Source organism: Zonotrichia albicollis, chromosome 4 (assembly GCF_047830755.1).
Source record: "Zonotrichia albicollis isolate bZonAlb1 chromosome 4, bZonAlb1.hap1, whole genome shotgun sequence".
Lineage (NCBI taxonomy): Eukaryota > Metazoa > Chordata > Aves > Passeriformes > Passerellidae > Zonotrichia > Zonotrichia albicollis.
In genome coordinates this window covers 34,023,587-34,046,006 of record NC_133822.1, presented here as the reverse complement: position 1 = coordinate 34,046,006, position 22,420 = coordinate 34,023,587, and the positions used below count along the sequence as shown (strand labels likewise).

General features: G+C 55.0%; 2 protein-coding genes across 4 annotated transcripts; both read left to right on the top strand.

Moving 5' to 3' along the window:
* The first annotated feature begins 908 nt into the window (after positions 1–908).
* Positions 909–20,108, top strand: KCNJ4 (potassium inwardly rectifying channel subfamily J member 4). Of its 3 annotated transcripts, none has more exons than XM_005488618.4 (3): positions 909–1,597; positions 13,967–14,142; positions 15,342–20,108. In XM_005488618.4, exons 2-3 carry the CDS (start codon positions 14,105–14,107, stop codon positions 16,669–16,671), a joined length of 1,368 nt encoding a protein of 455 aa, XP_005488675.1. In that variant the 5' UTR covers positions 909–1,597; positions 13,967–14,104; the 3' UTR covers positions 16,672–20,108. The 3 variants fall into 3 exon arrangements, with proteins under 3 accessions (XP_005488675.1, XP_026650337.1, XP_005488676.1); XM_026794536.2 differs by lacking the exon at positions 909–1,597 and adding an exon at positions 4,193–4,783; XM_005488619.4 differs by lacking the exon at positions 909–1,597 and adding an exon at positions 4,193–4,828.
* On the top strand, positions 4,844–13,957 carry LOC102068212 (uncharacterized). Its single transcript, XM_074539386.1, has one exon. It carries the CDS (start codon positions 10,179–10,181, stop codon positions 11,460–11,462), a length of 1,284 nt encoding a protein of 427 aa, XP_074395487.1. The 5' UTR covers positions 4,844–10,178; the 3' UTR covers positions 11,463–13,957.
* Positions 20,109–22,420: the final 2,312 nt, after the last annotated feature.

Genomic DNA, 22,420 nt, shown 5'->3' with positions numbered 1-22,420 from the left:
TACAGCTCTTGGGAAGCAGCCCCACAACAGGCCCTAGGGACAGAGCTCTTGGGAAAGTAAGCCCTCTGAACCTGAAAGAGCTGGGATGGCTGCAGAGGGGATGGACAGGCTGGCCCTGCTCCATCCAGGTGCAGCAGCTCCCCAGGAGCAACAGGGAGCAGCCGTGGGTGCACTGGGGTGAACTGACCCATTCAGGAGGCTGATGTGTCCTGGTTTTGGGGGCAAGTTTTGCTCACCACACCAGTGTTCACTGGTACTGGCAGGGCACAGCAGGCTCCACAACAGGTTGTGCAGGGGTCATCCCATGTGCCACATCTTGGAAGGATTTTGGTAGGGAGGGTCATGGTCCTTGCAGGATTGGGGCTCACAGGAGATTAAAAAAAATGAGGTTTAAAAATCTTTTTTGACTTCTCAGCACAGGCCTTAACACTGGGGACAGCATATGAGAGACACCAAGAGGTTAACCATGTCCTCAAAGATGCTGTCCTGGAGCAGGGCTGTCCCTGTGCCTACGGCCACTGTTTGTGTGTTCAGGGGCCTCTTCAGCCTCTGTCTTTGCTGCAGCAGAGTCCCCTCCTTCTCTCGTTGTCACCAAGAAGGGACCTTCTTAAAGCCCCTGGGATGCTGCTGGCCATGGAGACCCAAAGGAGGTTTCTTGGACAGGTTTCCCGGGGTGGCTGTGCATTATCCTGGAGCTCTGTGTCCAGGTCCCTCCGTGTCCAGCTCCTGTCCCAGCATCGCTCATCCCGGCAGGAAATCACCTGCTCTGTAGAGTGGGGAGGCAATGCCCCACAGCAAACACTCTGCACCAGCTGGGAGAGCCTGGTCCTTCCTCAGGGCGAGGCGTCAGCCCAGCACCCCGAATCCAGGTGGGAAAGGACCCCCTGACGGTAGTTATTCAATCTCAGTGCGGCAGCCCAGGAGGAGGATCCACCTCCTCGGGGCACCTGGCGGCCCCAGCATCCCTTTCCCGCTGCCGACGGCTGCTCTGTCTCCCCCATGGCGGCTCCGCAGCTCTGAGCTCACATGCGAGGATGGGCTAAAGTAGGGAAAGCTGCTGGATCCTACCACGGAGTTACTGACTTCTCAGCTACAGACTGCATAGCAATCAGCGAGGGGGAGAGGCAGCCGGGGAAAGGGAGCGGAGCGCACCGGGAGGGAGAGTGTCAGGGAGAGGGGGGATCTGGGGACTGGAGCAGGGGGGCAGCGAGGGGCACGGGCACATCATGCCAGAGAAGGAGGGAGCCAGGCAGGAGGGGGAGACCTAAACCCGTCGCTGAACCACGAAGGCACATCAGCACTCCGTGGGATGGACGCTCCTGGGAGCAAAAAAATTCTGAGGCAGAGGCAGAAGGAGAGCGCTGGCGTGGGCAGGGCAGAGTTAGGAGAGGAGCAGGTCGCAGCGGAGAAGTAGCTCTTCGGAGGGGAAAAAAATAAACCTGGGCTGGAGGCGAGCGAGGACTGCAGAGAGACTTCCCTGATTGCTGCGGTCCGGCTGAGGCATTTGATGGTGAGATGGAGAGAGCGGCCGCTTTCCCGTTCCCCTGATGCTGGCTCGGCGCGGCTGGAGCAGGCGGCAGCCCTCGGCAGGACCCGGGTAAGAGGCGGTGCCGGGCGCGCTGCTCTCCTCTCCGGCGGGAGAGCGGGAAGGGCTTTTCTCCCTTAGGAAAATAATGTATTGTTTCATTTGCGTTCGCTCGGAGGAACAGCTATAAATATAACTTGGGGAGAGATGCGTGGCTTCGTGCGAGCGTGCCAGTGAATAATAAAGTTGCCGGGTGTGCATGGCGTATGCACGCACGGCTCCCGGGGCGGCCGCGGGCCGAGGGGCAGGGGTGGCTCCTGCCTCGAAACCTCCCCGACTTCCCTCCCCGCCCCCTTGCCGCCCTGGCTTCGGTCCCTTTGCAGGGAACTTCATTTCTTCAGTTCCCCGGGTTTTCTTAGTGTCTTCTAGCCCTGGGCTGGGTCTCGCTCACCTTCTGCTTCTCCTGCTCTGTGGACTCCTCTCTGCGCTGGTCCTGGCCAGTTCACACAGAGGGAGGCAGCTGGAGGCCTGATCTTCAAGTCCTCAGGTGCAAATGGGGCTGAAGTGGATGTGTTTGTTCTCCTGCTGCCTGTGGAGCTTTTCGGGCTCCAGATCTGCTCCCTTTTTCCTTGCCTTCCACCTCTCCTAGTCCCAGCATGGCTGATCGTGCCAGTGGTCCAACACCCCAGAGAGGCACGGTGCAAAGGGTCTTCTGGCTGGCGGCTTTGGGTGAAGGAGCTCAGGAGGAAACCATGAGCAAACTACCAGAGGAACTCTGCCTGTGCTCCCTGTTGGCAAGGTCGGCTTCCCCACCGGGGCAAGAATGGGCAGGCAGGTTTGCATGGTGCTGGCAGATCACCTCGGACATCCCTGGCCCCTCAGCCCCCACGGCCCTCCCTCCTGGGCAAATAGCCTGAAGTCATCCAAATCCTTCTGGGAAGAGCCTGGAGTTTCCCATCCCTGCTGCCCAGCCCTGGCCCCATCGATGGATGGCACAGCAAACAGCAGCTCTGGGGCCTCTCCCTTCTCCCCTGCCTCCCCTTGGAGGGTGCTGTGAGGGGCAGACGGTGACAGTGCACACACAGCAGAGGTGACGTAGCTCCAAGGCTACCTCCAACCCTGCTCTGTGCCCTCCTTGGCTCCTCGGCAGGAGCATCCACAGGAGGTGGGCGGTGTGGAGAGGAGCCCAGGGCTTGGGGTTACCCGGAGCCTGGGAGGGATCAGGCAGGTGCATGGGCAGAGACGTGGGAATGTGCCCCTTCTCCATTCGCCACCAGAAAGTGGCACCCACAGAAGCCTGAGACACCCCGGCGGTGTTTGCAGCCGCTGAAAATAACAATCAATACAGGACAAATATGTGCCTTAGGGAAAAGCATGAACCTGCTGGGGACAGGGAGTGGTGGGGAGAGGACAAATGGGGAGGATGGCCTCAGGAAGGATAAGCTGGAGAGGGCTGATCTGAAGGAAAGTGGGTTCCCTCTCCTCCACCTTTTTTTCTTCCATCTCTCCCTGTTTGGGTGCTAAGAACAAGTGCCCCGACGTGTGGTGCTGGCAGTCATCCTTGTCCCTTGCAGCCCCCAGCCATGGTTTGCAAGGAAAACCGGAAAGCCAGGAGGTGGCTGGGGAGGGATGGGGTTTCCTGACAGGACCGGTCCCCCGGCCCCTCCAGCCTCGGCCACCCCAGGCTCAGCCATCGGCCGCGCCCGGGAATCAGCCGCATCTCTGGGGCGGTGTCGGTGGCGGGAGGGTGCCAGCAAGGGGCAGGAGGGCACGGTGATGGGCACCTGCCCCGGCTGACACCGGTGCGGAGCAGTTGATGTCCCTGTGCCCTGGGCACGCCCCGCTGTTGCCCTGGGCCGGCTCAGCCCGGCAGAGCGGCCCGCGATCGATGGATGGATGCTGGCGTCTCAGCGATCGATCCTTACTCATGCACGCGGCTCCCAGCCTCCCGCTGGCGCTCCTTTTCTGTGAATGGCACGGGCTGAGCGAGGCCGTCTGCGCCTGCCTCGCAACGCAGCGAAACTGAGTCAGGCTGGATTCCTGCTCCCTGACGTCGCTGCTCCTGTGCCCCTCACCGGGGCCGAGGGGCCTCACGGGGAACACCCAGAGGCACCGGCTGTCCTCGCCAGACAAGGTGGTTTTAACGGTGATGGTTGGGATTGGAGCCCCTTCTTGGGAGAGATGCTGATTCTCTGGCAGTGGGGAGCTTGGGACAGGCAAGGACCGCTTTTGAGCTGGTTCTAGCCCTCAGAGCCCTGAGGCTCGTTCTGCAGCAGTGAAGGTGGTGCCGTGGCACAGCCTGCTGAGGGATGGGAGCTGGCTGCGATGTGACCCTGTTCCCGTGGCCCCAGAGATCCATGCACCTCCATGCCTGTCCTCCTGGGAGCCTGAAGCAGGCAGCTTGCTTCAGGGGCAGTTCTGGCATTCACCCACTGGTTTGTCTGGGGAGGAGATGCCCACCATCTCCTGGCACCAGCGTGCTGGCCCAGCAGCCCCACCGCTGCCCTCGCTGGAGAGCAGGCACTGGAGGGTGGAGAACAAGGCGCTCTCCGGCCCGGCGCCTCCCCACGCCGCCAGCCAAGGCTCCTGCCGCGGCCCTGCCCACGCCCCTGCCACCATGGCAGTGGGTCTGCCCCTCACAATCTGGACGGCTGCTTTATTTCTATGGCAACATTTCTCCTGAAACACTTCAGAGGGAGCCTGGTGCTGTTCCGTAATGAGGGAAGCGGCGTCCCCCATTCTGTCCCCTGCAAAAGGCTCAGAGAAACGACCCTGACACATCTCCCCACCTCCTTCCCTCCCTGGCAAGCGGTACCAGCGCTGGTACAAAGAGCTGCTGGCCTGGTCCCAGCTGCCTCTCTGCCGCCTGCTCTCCTTTCCCTGCCTTCAGCTTGGCTCTCCCCTCTGCTCTCGCCGGCTCCCTTTCTGCCGGCAGCCTGCTAAAGCACCCTCGCAGACTGACCAGCCGAAAGGAGCCTTAGAGCAGGTGGATGTGGAAAGTGACTCTGCTCTAGAGGAGGGCAGAGCCCCGGGAGAGCTGTATAGATCGGCCCCGCCAGCAGCGCGGTGAGTGCGGGGCTGAAGGGCACCGGGGATCCCAGCGGCCGGGCAGGCCGGCGCTCACCCCTCGGAAAAGCTCGATGGCATTATGAAGAGGCGGTGCCTGCCACGGGACCAGACACAGCGGCCCCACAACTCCTCTCCTCTCCCGTTCGCGTTGTTCCCCGCACCAACGAGCAGCCTCGTGTCCGGGCGGAGGTGAGCAGGCAGAAGTCGCGGGCAGCGCCAGCAGGCGACAGGCAGGTGAGCAGGCAGGATCCCGGCGGGAGCCGCTGTCGCAGCCCGGAGGAGCAGGGCTGTGACAGCCACCCGTGCCCATGGCGGGGGGTATCGCTGTCCTGGCAGCGTGCAGATGCAGCCGCCGTGTCCCCCGCGCACCGCACCGCGCTGCCCCAGCGATGGCAGCCCCTCCCTGTGGGACAGCTGCGGGTAGGGAGCGGGCAATGTGCTCCGTACTGCGTGAGCTGGGCAGCACTTGGGCTCGACACCCCCCAGATGTGCTTGTTAAACCTGGCGGATCAAGCCGCAGGAATAGAAGTCAGCAAACCTGTAGTGAAATACCTGATCCTCTCTCTGTAGGAATGCGGTTTTGCAGCTTACCTGGGATGCTCCCTGTGCTCCGTTTCTGGTGCCTAGCAGGCACGGCCGAAAGGGGAGCAGCTGGGGCCCTTTCAGGAGGCTTCTGCCTCTGCTCAGCTCCCTGTTAGCCCAGCGACAAGGGGGTGAAGGGAGATGTTTTTCCCTGCCGCTGACGGGTTAGTGCTCAGCAGCCAGGCCAGGCTAGGAACTCAGCTGTCGTGCAGCAGCTGGGTGCAGAAAAGTGGCTGCAGCCACTCTCGATCGGGGCTTTGTGCAGAGCAGGCTTTGCCCTGGTTATTGCTCATCCTTGCTGCTGTCACTGTTGTTATCATCATTCATAAACCATTTGCAGGCACCTGCCTTGCTGGGTGCTTGGCAGAGTCACCGGCGGTCCATCCCTGCCCTGCCAAGAGTGCAACTGCAGCAGGCAGGCAGATGATGTAAGCCACTCTTGCTCCCCTTTTCCTGCACACCGATAATTATCCTTGTCCCCTGAGTAGCCAAAAGCCATCAAGACATCCCACATGGGCAGGCACTTTGTGCTGAAGAGATGCTGAAGGGATACTGCTGGGAATGGCCTTACATCAGGGCTCCCACAGGCCAGAACGCCCAGTGAAGAGAGTTCCAGGGATGCAGGAATTAGTGAAGAGACCCTTTGCACTGTGCACTTGTGCTGGGAAGATGGAGGAGGTGACCTGAGTGCACTGCATCTGCCTGGGATGTGGGGACCTCAGGGACACCCTAGAGCCTTCAGTTTTTCAGCTCTTACAGGTTTTGCACCAGTCTTTTGGGGTCTAGTTTTGGCGGCAGATTGCTGGGGGTATGTCAGCCCGTGCGTTTCCTCGGGAGCAGGTGGGATGCAGTCTGCACCCTGGCTGCTACAAAAGCTCGGTTCCTTTTTGGCCAAGAACACTACCCCGGCAAGGCCAGGGCCCTTCTGAGCATTTAATTTTTCCTGTGATGCCAGCTACAGAGAATAACACCCACCTTCCTCACTCAGCAAGAAAAAGCAGGGGCTTCTCCCCAGCTGCCACTCCAGCAGCATCCTCTCCTTACAATCCCGCTCAGTCCGGCCCCCAGCCCCGGTGTGGTGTACCCCAGCCCCATTTTGTCCAGAGAGGGGTGGGTGAATGCCGGTGCCAGTCTCAGCAACCCCACCACGGGGCATCCCCACCTGGTCTGGGATCCTGGGGGCAGGCAGCCGCTCTCCCAGCGCCATTGTCTGGACGGTGCAGCCGCAGCAGGGATCGCTGGGGCGGTGTGGGAGCAGGCGGGAGGTGATGCTGTCACCTTTCTGTGCCTCTTCCTGACTTTGTCATCCTGGGGACCTTTGTGTGGATCCCATTTTTATCTGTTTTTTCTCCCTCTCACTCTTTCTCTCCTTCTCTCTTCGCTTTCTTTTCTCCCCCTCCCATCAGCATGTGGGCTGATCACTGCTCAAACTTTTAATTCAGATGGTAATTGGAATAATAATACGGGCAGAATCCTTCTGGCTCCGTTGCTGCAGCTGGCTTCAGGGAGCTATGAATAGCTCTGAGTCACACACTGAGATGGTTTAACTTCAAATCATTTTGTTTTGTTTTCATATTACCCATCCTCAGGCTCCAGAGCTTCACAGGGGGAAAAAATATCCCCCCTTCTCACTCCACTCCAAAATATAAACCGGGCAGAGGCACATGAATAAAATCCTCTTTTGGAGGGGGAAACTGGTCAGCGGATCATGCCTTGAGGGGCAGATGGGGACTGTTGGCCCCTGATCTATTTATAATTATTGAACGAAAAGGCAGAAGTGTGTATATAAAAATGGTATAGAGTTGATTACAGCTTCCTCCCCTCACCTTCCATATGTCAGTTGCCTTTTTAATATAGAAAAACTCTCCTGCACGGTGGCTGTGCCTCGGCGTGTGCCCGTGCAGCGCCTGCCCTGCCGGCACGGAGCAACGAGAGCTCGGCCGCTGCCTCGTGTGCCAGGACAGCCCCACGGCACAGAGCTGCCCCCGAGCCCCAGCACGAACCCTGGGAATATTCCTGAGGAGCAGGAGAAGAGATGGAGTTGCAAAGAGGATGGAGAGGACACCCTGAGCGCTGTGGGTCTGCAAGGCTCTGCTGAAAGGCAGAGAGGTCCCTCCTCAGCCGCGGGTGTTTCCGCCCCGGCTCCCCGAGAGGCGAGAAGTTGGTCTGCCGTGCTGTCAGCGTGCCGAGCTGGCAGCGGGGCTCTGGATGTGCTCCCGAGCCGGCCGGGGGCAGGGACAAAGGCACAAAGCGGAGCGCGACCAGCGGCTGCGGCATTGACCACAGACAGGAGAGGAGCATTTGCCAGACAACTCCCGATAAAGCAAAGACTAAGAGTGTAAAAATACCCTGGGATTTTTCCATCGTTGTCGCTCACAGTGTATGTCCCAGAGCACCAGATATGGTTGTTATAAAAAGAGAAGTGGGGGAGTGCTTTAGCGTGGACTTTTCTGTTCTGTTTCATGAGACTCTTCCATTGCAAATTTAAGGAAGGATTGACAATATATGATCTACTCTGGCAGGGGCTGGAGAAAGACTGGGAAGTGCGAGGCACTGCACTGTGTACAGGGGATGGGGCAATGGAGGTATTGCCCCGGCACCAAGCACCCGGACCTCACTGTGCTGCAGATCCCTTGGAAAGGGACAGCAGCAGTGCAGCCCCACGTGCCTGCTCGGGGCCAGAGCAGAACTGGGGTGGCAGCGTGGGCTGGTGCGATGGCTTGTGCTGCTGGAGCACGGTGTCACACGGGAAGGAGGAGATGACTGCAGCACCGTGGTGGTGTCCCTGGCATTGCTCAATCTAACACACAGGAGGGCTTGGGAAAGAGGGAAGGCTAGCACATGCTTTGGGGCTGGAGGCAGCTGCTGGCCCCTGGAGGCCCATCTGACTGGCTGTTTCAGCGCTGCAAGGCAGATTCCAAAAGTGCCGGGGGGCTTCTGCAGGCCATGAAATTCATGGGTGTTCATGTGCACCCAGGAAAGGCAGCAGAGGGGTGGGGAGGCTCCTGTCCAGGCTGCAGCCTCCTACCTAGCCTCTCTCCTTGCTGCATGCACCAGCTTTGTTTCATACCACTCCACAGGAATTGCCATTCACTCTGAAGCTTTCTCCTTCACATGTGGGTCTCAGGAGGCAGAGCAAGCTTCAAGAAATGCCCTCAGGCATGCTCTGGATTCGTGTCTCTGTCCTCAGCCAGGCTTTCCTCCTGCTTGTCCATGTGACAGGCAGCTGCCTATTCAGGATATGAACATAATCCCCTTCTGCTGGAGACACCTCTGAGCCTTCCCCCTTCATTCCATTTCTGTTTCAGGTTTCCAAGTGGCAAGGGGACCTTTTCACAGCCATTTGAACTACGTTTGCATAGGGTTTGGGCTCCTGGCAAGCCCCCAGGCCTTGCCAAGCTGGTGGCATTGATTTTGCCAGCAGGGACGTCAGTGGCGGCCCTGGCCCATCAGCTGCTGAGGAGGGACAGTGACCCAATGTGGCAGCAGTGCCCAGCCCAGGCGTTTCTTGCCTGCCTGTCTGTTCTTCCCATGGCGGCACCACGCGCTGCGGGGGTGTGTTGGGGTGGAAGTGGGAAACGTGTTTATTTCTGTCCGTCTCCTGGCTCGTGCCGCTCCGAGTTTGTGGCACTGGGTATTACTAACACTTCCCTGTGCCAGCTGGCAGCAGGGATGAATCAGATTGGCAGCACCACAGCGTGGACCCTGCACTGCCCGCTCAGCCTAGAGCGATGCCTGTGGCAAAGTGCTGGTGATGTCTCTTGTCCCTGACCAGGGTCAGCCCCAGCCAAGTGCCAGGGGCTTGGCCTTGCTGCTGGAGATGTCTCTGTACCCTGTGGGACAGGGCTGTCCCCTCTGGGCCATGCTGCCTGCCCAGGCTGGATTGTCCCTATCCCTCCTTTATGCTGGAGGTCTCAGGTGGCTTCATGAGCTGCTCACTGGCAGCATCGCCAGGCTGGGGTCAGCTCTACACCAGGAGGACAGCTTATCCTCATGCTGCCAAAATCACCTTTTGCAGCTGCTGTGGTTTAACCCCAGCAGGGAACTTAACTATCACTCAGCCCCTCTCTCCCTCTCACTGCCCGCATCCACAGTGGGGAGGGGAATCAAAAAGAAAAGGTAAACTTTGTGGGTTGAAATAAGAGCAATTTAATAATTGAAACAAAATATAACAATAATAAATATGTTAATAATATTAATATTATTATCAGTAACAATAATAACAATAATAACGATAATAATAATAATAAAACAGTAATAGTAATAATAAGCACAGAGAGAGAGAATAACAGGATCCAAGAGAAACATGTGATGCACAACCCCATTACTCACCACCCAGTGACTGATGCCCAGCACATCCCCAGGCATTCATCAGCCCCTTCCAGTTAAATCCCCCAGTTATATTCTGGGCATGATATTCTGTGGCATGGAATATCCCTCTGGCTAGTTTGGACCAGTTGTTCTGGCCATGCTCCCTCCTGGATTCCTGTCCATCTCCTCAGTGGCAGAACATGAGCAACAGAAAAGTCCTTGTCTTGGAGTAAGCCACTACTTAACAACAGCTCCGACAAGTCTGTTTGTTAGCATTATTAGCATTAGCATTATTAGCATTATTCTCATACTAAGTCCAACACTGTGCTGGCTACTATGAAGAAAATTAACGCAGTCCTAGACAGAATCAGGACAGCAGTTGTTTGCTTCCTCCCCCTCCCCTGCTTCTGACAACTCAGCACACATGGAACTTGACGACATCACAGACCTTGGAATGTTGGTGGTTCCAGGTGTCCCCAGAGCCAGAGGTTTGTGGCTCTCCTCTCCTCTCCCTCCTGAACACCTCCTGATCCTGGTGTTCTGAACAGAGGGATTTTGGTGGCCACAACAAGCACTGCTGAAGCTGCAGAAGGTGGCACACTGCTTGTCAGTGTCAACAGCCTGCATGGCCTGCACTCCAGGAACACAATTTGGATTCTCCTGCTTACTGCAGCTGAGAGCATCCTGAAAAATGTCGAAGCCATTTCGCATCTTTGGGCTAATGATGATGGTCTACCCAGAATCTCAGGGTTTGCAAGGTGATGATGACAATGATGGTGGTGATGATGACAGCAAAGAATCAGGGAACTCCTGTCATTCTGATGTTCCTTCACCCTTGTGCAAGAGCAGCGACAGCACAGATGAAAATAAGACAGAGGATCTGGGAGAACCAACATTTTTCGTAACTCCTGGGGACTCTTACATGGTGAAAGATAAACAGGTGGGGTTGGCCAAGCATGCAGTGGAGCTTGAGAAGGAAGATCAGGAGCTTCAGGAGCCATTTTACAAAGACATGGGAATATCTGGCAGATTGGATGGAGATGAGGAGCCCAGCCCAACCTACCACCTTCCTGGGCATCAGCGGTTGCCTGCCCCCCAAAAGGCTGGTACAGCACCAAGTGGCTTCCATGACTCTTTCCAGCACAGCTCAGGCCAGCACTTGGGGACAGAGGCCGCTGCCACACAGGCCCATGCCAGTGACCATTTTGTGGGACACCCAGAGAGCACCACGGGAGCGGAGCCCCACGTGCTGCACGGGGAGGACGGCGAGGACAGACAGTCCCTGTCCCTGCAGCCAACCTACAACTTGCTGTGGCAGGAGAACAGCATGCTCAGGTCGGAGAACGAAATGTTCAGGAGCGCAAACATCATGCTCGCAGCGGAGAACTTCACACTCAGGCAGGCGTTCAAAGAGCTCACGAAGGACAGGGCTGTGTTCATGGCCGAGGACGTGGTGCTCAGGGAGGAATACGACGTGCTCAGGGAGCAGTATGACAGGCTCGGGGGTGAGAATGATGCACTCAGGAAGGACAATGTCATGGTCAGGAGAATGTTCCAGACCTTCCAGAACAACTTGAAGAGACAGGTGTGCATGGTGGCGAGCCTGCAGGATCAGCTGAAGGCCAGCCAGGCTGAGCGGGAGAGGGAAGTCCAAGAGCTCCAATCCTTAGTCCAGGAGACTGAATGTCATCTTCAGATAATGACCCAGCGGGCTCTGAATGCTGAAACAAACATGGAGAGGCTGAAGCAGAAGATCTTTATTCTCCAAGGACAGCTGGAGAGATGCAAGCTGGGGAATGAAAACCTGAGAACAGACTGGTCTAGAAGCAGTGAAACAGAACTTATACTTCACCAGGCAAAACCCCCACGAGCTCATAATGGGCAAAGATGCCTCCCTCAGGTAGTTCCTGCCTCAGAAATGCTGCCCATTGTTACTGAGGTCCTCGAATCCACCAGAAAAATTCTCAAATTTTAAGCAGAGAAAGATCTATGAGTGTAGTTCTGTGTGAGTTCCATGGATCCATGCACAGTCCGAGGCCATCGTTCTCCCACTTGTAACCACTTACTGCAAATAAAAGCATTTACTTTGCCACTCTCAAATGTGTGTGCTCAGACTGGTAGCCTTCATCCTTTACGGAAATACTTTCCTTGTCGTTAGGTACCAATTGCAGGTACTGGTGTGACTTTAGCTGCTGATACTCTGTTCGGGCACTGTGGAGCCAGCAGCAAAGGCTGCCCAGGCTCTGAGCTGCACGGTCCAGCCTTGGTGGACTCTGCAAGGGGCTCTGCCACAGCCCCGGCTGGCATGAGCTTCCATGTGGGAGCTAGGAGGAAGCACAGGATGCAGTGCTCTTACACAGGGTGCTCATCCCACCCCATAGCTGTACCAGCCTGAACTGGTCATGAACAAAGCCCTTGTATTTCATCTTTGTCCTTTGCCCCTTTTTGGGAAGGGGGGAAAGGTGAGGAGCAGAGATCCAGGTGTTGCTGCACACAGTTTCACAGAGGGCCTTGGGCCCTCCTCCCTTTCTTTTGGAGCTGGCTGCTGCCGGGGCCAGAAATCCAAAATCTCTAGAAATGGTGCACCTGTTTCTGCAGCTGGAGAAAGAGAGTTGTTGGTTGTAGAAACTTCCAGGAAATTGTGAATTACTCATATGTGTGAGCTGTGACAGGGCCTTCCCTGTGTTATCAGGGTCAGTGCAGGCTAAGGATGAGCTTGGCATATCCAGGCTGGCTGAGAATGATGCCAGTTGAAGAGGATGTCTTTCCTCTCCTGGCTGGGGCTGGCACAGAGGGTTGTACATAAACTGCCCACCTTTGCCATCTCCCAAAGCCATGTGGGACCCTGCAGTCTGAACTCAACATGCAATGGCTCTGGTCAGCTTCATCCCAGCAGGACCATCTGCGGGTATGAAGTGACCTCTCTCCATCACATCAACATTTCTGATTAACTTAGGCTACCAGCCCCAGTCTGCTATAGGTTTACCCATCTGGACAGCAAAAATTCCTGGCCAAACCAACTTCATGAAGACTTGGACGTTGCAGGGCAGTGAGGTGATGGGACCTGGCAGAGTTCAGTGTCAAAGTGCTTTTTCCTGATGGGGATTTTTGGGCAGCTGTTCCCTTTGTTCTCTGTGTGGTGAGTTGTGGATTACAAGGTTATTTTCTTCTACTGCTCTCATAATACCCTTGGTCTGAACACCCATATTTGCATTGCTGCAGAGCTTTAACTGCCTCAGTAACTGGGTAGTCTTCATCCCATCAGAGGTGATATGTGGAGCTCCCTTCTTGCTGCTCTCCAGCTCTGGTCCTAACTGGGCAAAGCTGGTGGGCACCTCTGGCCACGTGCAGTCCCATTCTGGGGCACTGATGATGGGGCAAGGGTGGTTCTCACAGCTTTTCCATCCTAGGCAACATCATTTGCTGTTCCTCTCTCCTGTCCATGCACAACCACTTGCAAGCTGCTCTAAGCCTTACATTTGATCCCAAAATCCTTGTATTTTTTCCCATATCTGGCAACCAGTGGCTGTTCATTGGCAAGGCTGGGAGGAAATAGATTAGCTGGCTGTCTGCATCCACACTCAGCACTGGCTGCTGTAATCCAAAGGCTACAGTGCAGGATTAGCATGGGTGTACAAAGCCCTTCCTAATCTGTGAGTCATTACCCCCTCAGTGCATTTCCCTTCCCAGCAGCTCTGGGCAGGTGGAATAGGTTGGCTCTTGAGTCTTTGGCTTCACCATCCTTCCATTCTGGGAGGACTGGCTTGGGACATCTGCTGGACATCCTCCCAGGACTCTGCTGCTGAGCTGCTCCTTGGATGCTGTACACAGGGCATGTCGCAAGGTTTGTTTCCTCTAACTGGCTTCTCTTTGGCTACCCCTGAGCCCTTCCTTTCCGTCAGTTCTTTTGGGCTCTACCCATTGCTTCCCTTCTTTTATTTGAAACAGGGTGTTCTGCACACCCTGGAAAAAATTCCCTCAGGGTTAGGCTGGGCTGACGGGGATCCCTGAGGGCTGCTGTGCATTTCTGTGCTTTGTTAGTCCTTGTGTGAGAGGTATTTAGCCTGGCTGAGCTCTCGCCCCTGTGTAAGCTCTGATATTAATATAATAGCTCAGGGCAAGGGCCCTGTGAGCGGCTCAGCTGCTGTGCCCTTGGTCTGGAGAGCGGTGACCGGCCAGCCTTGCTCCTCTGCTGGCTGGAGAGCGCGGGGTCTGCGGGCTGTGCACCCAGTCTGCACCATCAGCTCCTCATCTACAGGCTGGGCACCCAGTCTGCACCACCAGCTCCTCATCTGCAGGCTGTGCACCCAGTCTGCACCATCAGCTCCTCATCTGCCCAAGCCAGGCTGGAGCAGGTGCCCCAGGGACATCTCCCAGGGCAGCCTGAGCAAAAGGTTGGGAGCCTGTGCCAGCTGCTCTGATGGCTGCTGCCAGGGGGGATTGGATCTGACTGGGTTTTGCTTTGTCCTTCCCTGCCAGGCGCGTGCCCAGGAGCAATCGCAATGGCCGTGCTGGTCCCTGCTCGCCAGAGGTGAAACCTGGAGCTGCCCAGTCCCACGTGAGTGCTGCTGCATGAGCTCCCGCGGCCTGGCAGCTCCAACGGCCCCCTGACACCTGATGACCGAGCGAGCCATGGGCAGCGTCCGGGTCAATCGGTGAGTAACCTCCTCTCGAGACCTGCTGCTGCCCTGAGTGACCCGGCTCCTCATCTGGCCCCTCAGACCCTAAATTCAGACTGCCTTTTGATATATTCTTCTCAAATTACCTGTCAGCGGCTTTCCTGTTCTAAGGAATGACTCCTCTCTCCTCCTCCAACCCAAAACATGCCATATGTAGGGGTAGTACTTGGAGGAATACTATGGAGGAGAAGCAAAGCACTGCATGGTGCTGGACCAGAAATTACAGATTTCAGCAGCACTGCAGAAGCCACATGTTCCCAGGAATCACAACTCCAGCCACCAGCGCTGTCCTTGCCGTGAGATGGAGGCCCATTCTGGAGGACTCCAGCTGACATGTCAACACCATGGGGTGGGAGGGAGAGACTCCCAGGGTCCTGTGAGGCTGCAGCTGGCCAGGCATGAGGGCAGAGCAGTCTTTGTGCTTCAGTGCACACTCTTGGTTTCCTTGGTGGTCAGAGTACCATCTACCATCACATCTTTAAGGAGTAACTGCATGTGTCACGGGATCACATGAGGGGCAGTGTTGTAAGGGAGGGGAGCCAAAGGGGGAAAGGTCTCCCAGAAAATGTGTGTGTAGTTTCTGCCGAGGAAACTGCCAGTGCTTTGGCTGTTGATTTCCAAATTACACCTTTGGCTTTCGATAAGAGATGCTGGAAGACACACATGTTGCTGTGGCAACAGAATTGTCCTGAGGCAGGAAGTGTATAAACATTGTCACCACACACCATGAAATCAGTGAGCAGAGCAGAGGAGAAAATAGAAACTCCCAGCCTTGTATTATCTGAGGGCCAAAACGTGGTCAGGCTGCGGGTGCTTGCTGCCAGGCTTCCTGGCTGTCCCAGCTGCGGTCAGGTTTCAAACCTTGTATCCCTCCTCACCATAAAGGCTGGAAGGTACCACAAGCTACAAGCTGCTGCTGCTGCTTTGTTGCCCTGTCAGGACCTTGCAAGATGCATCTTCCAGGCAGCAACACTCAGCGACATTGCAGCAGATGCCCACCAGCTTGGTCAGGTTGGCACCATGGTGCAATAATCACTGACACGTGCTGTTGTGAGATCCAACAGGGTGGTACTGCTCCCCTGTGAACCACCCATGCCTCCTGCCCTTGCTGTCTTGGTGGTTGCTGTTACCCTTCGTGTATTCCTGACGGAAGTGCCTGTTTCTTCTGTTCCCAGGTACAGCATTGTCTCCACCGAGGAGGATGGACACAAGGTCTCTACGCTGGGCAGCATGAACGGGCACAGCCGGAACGGCAAGGGCCATGCTCCCCGGCGGAAGCACCGCAACCGCTTCGTGAAGAAGAACGGCCAGTGCAACGTTTACTTTGCCAACCTGAGCAACAAATCCCAGCGCTACATGGCCGACATCTTCACCACCTGTGTGGACACGCGCTGGCGGTACATGCTGATGATCTTCTCCGCCGCCTTCCTGGTCTCCTGGCTCTTCTTCGGCTTCCTCTTCTGGTGCATCGCCTTCTTCCACGGCGACCTCAATGCACCGGCCGTGGCAGGTAGTCCCTCTCTGCTCAAGCCCTGCATCATGCACGTGAACAGCTTCCTGGGGGCTTTTCTTTTCTCAGTGGAGACACAGACAACCATCGGGTACGGCTTCCGCTGCGTGACTGAGGAGTGCCCGCTGGCCATCATGGCAGTTGTGGTGCAGTCCATCGTGGGCTGCGTGATTGACTCCTTCATGATTGGCACCATCATGGCCAAGATGGCAAGGCCCAAGAAGAGGGCCCAGACCCTCCTCTTCAGCCATCATGCCGTCATCTCGGTGCGGGATGGCAAACTGTGTCTCATGTGGAGGGTGGGCAACCTGAGGAGGAGTCACATCGTGGAGGCCCATGTCCGAGCCCAGCTCATCAAGCCCTACATGACGGAGGAAGGGGAATACCTCCCCCTGGACCAGCGGGACCTAAACGTGGGCTACGATGTGGGTCTGGATCGTATATTTTTGGTCTCACCCATTATTATCGTTCATGAGATTGATGAGGAGAGCCCCCTCTATGGGATTGGCAAGGAAGAGCTGGAGACAGAGAATTTTGAGATTGTGGTTATTCTGGAGGGGATGGTGGAAGCCACAGCCATGACCACACAGGCACGAAGCTCTTACCTTGCTAGCGAAATCCTTTGGGGTCATCGCTTTGAACCGGTTGTGTTTGAGGAGAAGAACCACTACAAAGTGGATTACTCGCGCTTTCACAAGACATATGAGGTAGCTGGCACACCTTGCTGCTCAGCCCGGGAGCTGCAAGAGAGCAAGATGACCATCCTACCTTCTCCACCACCTCCCAGTGCCTTCTGCTACGAGAATGAGCTGGCACTTGTCAGTCAAGATGAAGACGAAGATGATGATGAAGTGGGTGTAGTGTTAGGGGGCAACACCAAGGAGGAGGGAGGTATCATCCAGATGATGGATTTTGGAAGCCACCTGGACCTGGAGCGGCTCCAGGCAACTCTGCCTCTAGATACAATCTCATACCGCAGGGAATCAGCCATCTAACTCCTCCAACCTCCCCGTTCCACACCCGTTGCCCACAGTCTCCTCTGTTCCGTACCCATACACTGGATAAGTCCTTTCACCACCAAATAATGCCTCCCATGATTGCCTCTCAACCCCCAGATACACCAAGGCCAGGAGCTGCTCGGATATACTCCCTTTCTTGTGAGGTCGTAATGCCTGGGAGAGGAGTGAGGATACACTGCTCTTTCTGGGTGTGCAGCTTGGGCTAGAACCCCTCTCCTGCCCAGAGACAGGAGGGCAGCAGGCCTGGTTTCTTGTCTCTGGAGAGGTGGCAGGAGTCCCTGCCCTTCGGTGGACAGACTGGGACTCACAGCAAGTGTTTCTGCTGCTGAGGCAACAGCAGACTTTGTCACCTCTCACTGTGGGTAGGCCCCATGGCTGTCAAGGGTCATCGCCGTCACCGGGAGAGGAGCAACACCTAAGCACTGACCAGATGAGGATAGAAGGGAGAGTTTGGGACTCTTGGAGGGAGCGGGGAAGGATCTCAAGGGAGGAGTTTACTTGCATGTTTGTTGCTTGTTGCACATGATTTTGTATATAAAAGAGAAGGAGAACTGCAATCGATTTTTCCACAGCAAATGCCAAGCTAGGAGACAAGGACGTTCTACACCGGCTGCTCTGCACTCTCCTTGGCTTTCGGTGTCTGTCACCTCCAGAAGCAGCTCTGCTCCATGGACTCAGATCCAGTTCTCCCAGTCCTCTTGAAAAACATGTCCTGCTCCTCTCCTGAGATACTGGCAGAGGAGGCAGGGCCCCTGTGCTTACCACACTCAGACTGCTCCCTGGTGCAGCACAGCTGGGATGACAGACAGGTGACCTGACTGGACAGCAGACCCTCCACTTGCTCCTTTTGCCTCCTCCATTCTTCTCCCTGATGCCATCAGCTGTAAAACAGAATTTGTAACTATTTATTTTTAATAAAGTCTAATATCCCAAGGGGAGGTTTGGAAGCAAAGGACAGACTCCACAGCTGCAGCCTGGTGTAGAGACTGATGAGGGTTATTAGGGCTGGTGTTTGCTATTTGTATGGCATTGGACCTTGGAAGCTCCATCACGAGGGCTCCCTTGTTCTGGGCCTCTCTGGTAAAGACCTATCACAAGAGGCTCAGAGAATTTGCTCAGGGAGGAGGTCATACAAATGTGTGCATGGAGGGAATAATCTGCATTAAAATTGCCCGCAGGATTGGACCAGCAATACTATTTGCTTTGGACATTGCTCTAGATTCAAAAACCCCATGAAAAAACCCAAAGCGTCTCTTTGTGCTAGAGGCAAGTGAAGGGAGGATGAGGGAAAATATCAATCAAAGCTAGACCCGTAACATCACTTTGTTGTCATTTCACAAAAGAGGTGAAAACATGATGAGCATTTTCCTTCAGGAGTAGCAGAATCACCCCTTCAAAACTGCAGATGATAAGAGGACAGAAAAACAAATGGGGAGCTCAGGAAGCTGCTCTGGGCACCCAGTAGCTGTGCTGTGGTGGGGAATAGCTGAAGAAGTTATGTCCCACCTAATCCCTGAGCTATAAAGCAGAAAAAAGCATATCAACTTGGAATTGGTTCAAGAAGCAAAAGGAAGAGGGGAAGAAGCAGAAGGGCAGGGAAAGAAATAGCAGGACTGAGAGGAAGAAGCAGACACAGAGGGCAGATGGTGAAGATGGAAGGGGAAAAGAGGAAGAGAAAGTGAGGTTATATGGAAGTGCATTTGAGAAAGAGCATAAATAGACTCACAAGATGTGTCTAGGCCCAGACATGGTCATTTCTCATCTTAGGATGTAGGTTTTGTGGGGGAACAGCTGTCCTGCCTGGGTGTACTCCATTCACTGGAATAATTCCATTCCCAGAATAATTCCATTCCCCAACGCCCTCTGGGCCCAGCCATGGAGCCAATTTTCTACCCAATGAACAGTGCACTCATTCCATTTCCCCAGGCAGCCAATTTCTCCAGGACAAATGCTTTGGGAGACAGTGTCAAAGGCTTTACTGAAGTGCAGGTAGACATCATCCATAGCCTTGCCCTCATCCACTAGGCAGGTCACTTTGTCATAGAGGGGGATCAGGCTGGGCAAGCAGGACCTGACTTTCCCAAACCCATGCTGGCTGGGCCTGATTCCTGGGTTGTGCCACATGTTCTGTATGATGGCAAGGTGAAATGCTCCATGACCTTTCCTGGCACTGAGGTCAGGTTGATGGGCCTGTAGTTCTCAGATCTCCTTCCAGCCCTTTTTGTAGATGGGTTTCACGCTGGCTAACCTCCAGTCCCCTGGGACTTCTCTGGCTAGCCAGGACTGCTGATAGATGATGGAAAGTGGCTTGCTGAGCTCTTCTGCCAGCTTTCTCAATGTTCTTGAGTGGATCCCATCCAGCCCTGCAGACTTGGGAGTGTCTAAGTGGTGTAGGAGAGCATTCCCTCCTGCGTTATGGGGCTTTGTTGTGTTCCCTGTCCCTGTCTTTCATCTCAGAGCACGGAGTACCCTGAGGACAACTGGTCTCACTGTGAAAGACTGAGGCAGAGAAGGCATTAAGCACCTCAGCCTCTACCTCACTGCTGCAGTGACCCTTGGCTCCAGAGCCCATCTTCCAGAGCAGTTTGCCTCAAAGCCTACACTGAAATGATGGATTCACTGGGTTTTGAGTGGCCCCCATCCCTCCTGGTTTTGCTGGTGCTTAGGCAGAGCTGCCTCTTCTCAGAGCTCCAATGCTGCCCACTTGGGAACTGGGGTGCCTCTCTCAGCACTAAATTCAAGAGTTTGCTGGTATAGGAAATGAAGTCACCCCCTCCTTTCATTATTTACTTATTTTCCCCTGGGGGAATAAGCAGGGGCTGGTATTGACCTGGCTTTTAATACAGCTTTCAGAGTCGTGTGCCTGCCACTGGCCATGGAAACAAACTAATGGACCGAGAGAGAAGGACTTTGCGTGTGAGGACGCGGACATTCAGGACACATGAATGCATCCACCATGGGGTGGTGGCCTCCAGGAGAGGGGGAACCCTCATAGCTGAGCACCCCCTCACAGATGTACAGCACCCTTTGGAGGTGGGTGGCAGTGATTGGTGGGGATGAAATGTCCCCTTGGCTCTTGGGAGACCCATCAATCCCCAAGGAGCGAGTGTGCAGAGGTGCCAGGCAGGGGTGGTGCCCCAGGGTATGCACAGCTGGAGTGGTTGGGGAAGCACACAGGTCAGCACTGCCATCCCTCCCTTCACCTGGGGGCCTCTTGTGGGAAAAATGGGACAAGACTGCAATCAATCTGAGGGAACAAGCATCATTCAGCCATACTGGCTCCAGCCCCCTCCATATGTCTGAACCTGCTGGATGTTTTCATGTCATGCTTGGCATCATGGTGGAGAAGACAGTGAGGCATTGAAGAATACCCAGCTAAACCCCTGCTGTTCATAATAAAATTGCAAGAAATCTTTCAGCGCTGTCAGATCATTAGGGAGGGGAGAGAGAAGGGGTTTGAGGGGAGGAGCAGAGGGAAGGAGAGGAACAGCCAGAGCAAGAAAACAGAGGTGGTGAGCAAGTTTCTGCCTATCAGACACTCCTCGTGCAGCTGTACTGCTGGTGCCACACACAGCCCCTCCAACAATATGGTGCAGCCACTCCAGTGTCAGTTCCTGCAAGCTGCACACGTGCCCACAGGATTTGCTGGTACACAGCAGCAGCAGGATGTCCTTCTGCACAGGTGTTCTGCACCTGCACACTGGAACCCCAGAGGACTCGTGCCCAAGTACACACTGCAGGTGCCTACATGAGCATGCCACACATGGGGGCATAGTCCATCCTACACCACAACTTCATCCCATAAACACCAAGCACATTCACAAAAAATGCCACACAATGCAGCAAGTGTCTCAACAAGTGCCTCTCTGGCTATGTGCTGGGGACTCTTTTATGCAGCCTGTGAAAAGCCACCAGGAGAATCCATCCTGGAAAACTGTTAGCTACACAGAAGTCTTGGAGTTTTTAAAGATTCTGCAAATCAGCTGTCTAGGCCATTCATAACTGTAAACACACCAGGTACTTTGCCTTTTGCACACAGTGTGTGGAGCATTAGGTAGGTGATACCTCCTTGCACTGTGCTCTGCAGAGAAGACACCTTTAATGCAGGAGAAGGCATGATGTCCCTGGGGTCCTTCCCTCCTCCGGGATCTGATGGAGGGACTGCTTCCCTAAGACCTGCCTCTAATCATGAGGGACTGGCAGCTTGCTTTTCAAGAGGAAGACACTGCTTCTTTGTTCATTCAACCACAATCTATATTTCTTTCCTGTCTTACTTCTTAACATCTTATTTGGCTGATTATTGAAAGCTACTCAAATAACAGAAAGATAATGGGGAGAGGAAGGACTTTTTCCCTATGAATAAGATCCAGGCACTGGTTCAGATCCTCTATCCCATGACGACTAACCATGCTGTTGTCACTCTTGCCAGCTCTCAAATGAATGTTGCTGTTTGAAATGACACTTGAGAAACTTGTTTCATGTTTTATTTTTGGTGACACTTTTGGACAACCCTTTTGAAAAGAAATCATCATTGGCACCTTTCAACTCACACAAAATTTGCTCAGCAAAACATTTTGATACACACTGCAACTAAAAATATTTTTAAGAAACACAACAATAATCTCAATTGAGGAGAAAATAGGTTTGGATTTCCATGATTAGGAAATGGTGCTGGAAATGTCTGTGCTTCTGAACAAACATGTTAGGTTTCAAACTTGGTTTTGTCCAAGTTTTGCTCAGGACTGGATAGGGCACATGGCACTGCCACAGCAGCTGTGCACAGGCTCATGACCTCCACAAGAATGCCTCCTCTGTGTTCTTTGAGCTTTAACAGCTCTTCTTTGCTTTTGCAGGAGGGCCCCTTGCAGCTTTTGGACCAGCAATACTAACTGGCCACAGTTTTGGGTGTCAAAAAAAAAAAAAAAAGAAAAGAAAAAGAAAAAAAAAAGAAAAAAAAAAAAAAAGGAAAAAAGTCTTGTCTTCCCAGGCCATTAGGGGCTTGCCCTCGAGAAGTCAATGGGGCTTTGGCTTTTTTGCCCGTGCTAAGAGCAGAGCTGGGCCCTAATGGAGCATCACTATTGGAAAAGCCCGCAGGCCCGGCGCTGCGCTAGATCCGCCAAGCTGGGCTGGGCTGCAGCTGCACGCGCAGGAGGGACAGAGCAGGGAATGCAGCGAGCTGGGATGCTGAAAACATCAGCGGGGTGGTGTCGGGCAGCGGGGCAGCCTCGCTGGGCAGACAGAGGAGCAGCCGAGGATGGAGACAGGGCCTGCCGTCTCTGCTCGCAGCAGGCCCCGCGGCCGGCCAGGGATGTCACAGCGGCAGCAGCTGGGATGGCAGCCGGCTCTCGGAAGGAAGGGCTGCAGGGATTCTCCTCCTGCCGCGCTCCCCAGGGTGGGGGTCCCTCCCCGGCAGCCCCGGGATGGGGGTCCCGCCCCGGCAGCCCCGGCAGGCCGGCGCAGGGAGGCCGAGCGGCGCGGCGGGGGAAGCGCGGCTATCGGCGGCCTCAGAGCACCACCTAGAGATGAGAGCAGGGCTGGCAGCCCCGGCCTCGCCGAGTCACAGAATCACTCCGGCTGGAGAAGGCCTCGGAGGTCACCGAGTGCAGCCCTTAACCCAGCGCTGGTTAAAAAACCAATAAGTGTACTACCAAACCGCGTCCCTAAGCTCCATGTCGACACATCTTCTAAACACTTCTCCATGGTGACCTCTCCATTTCCTTGAAAA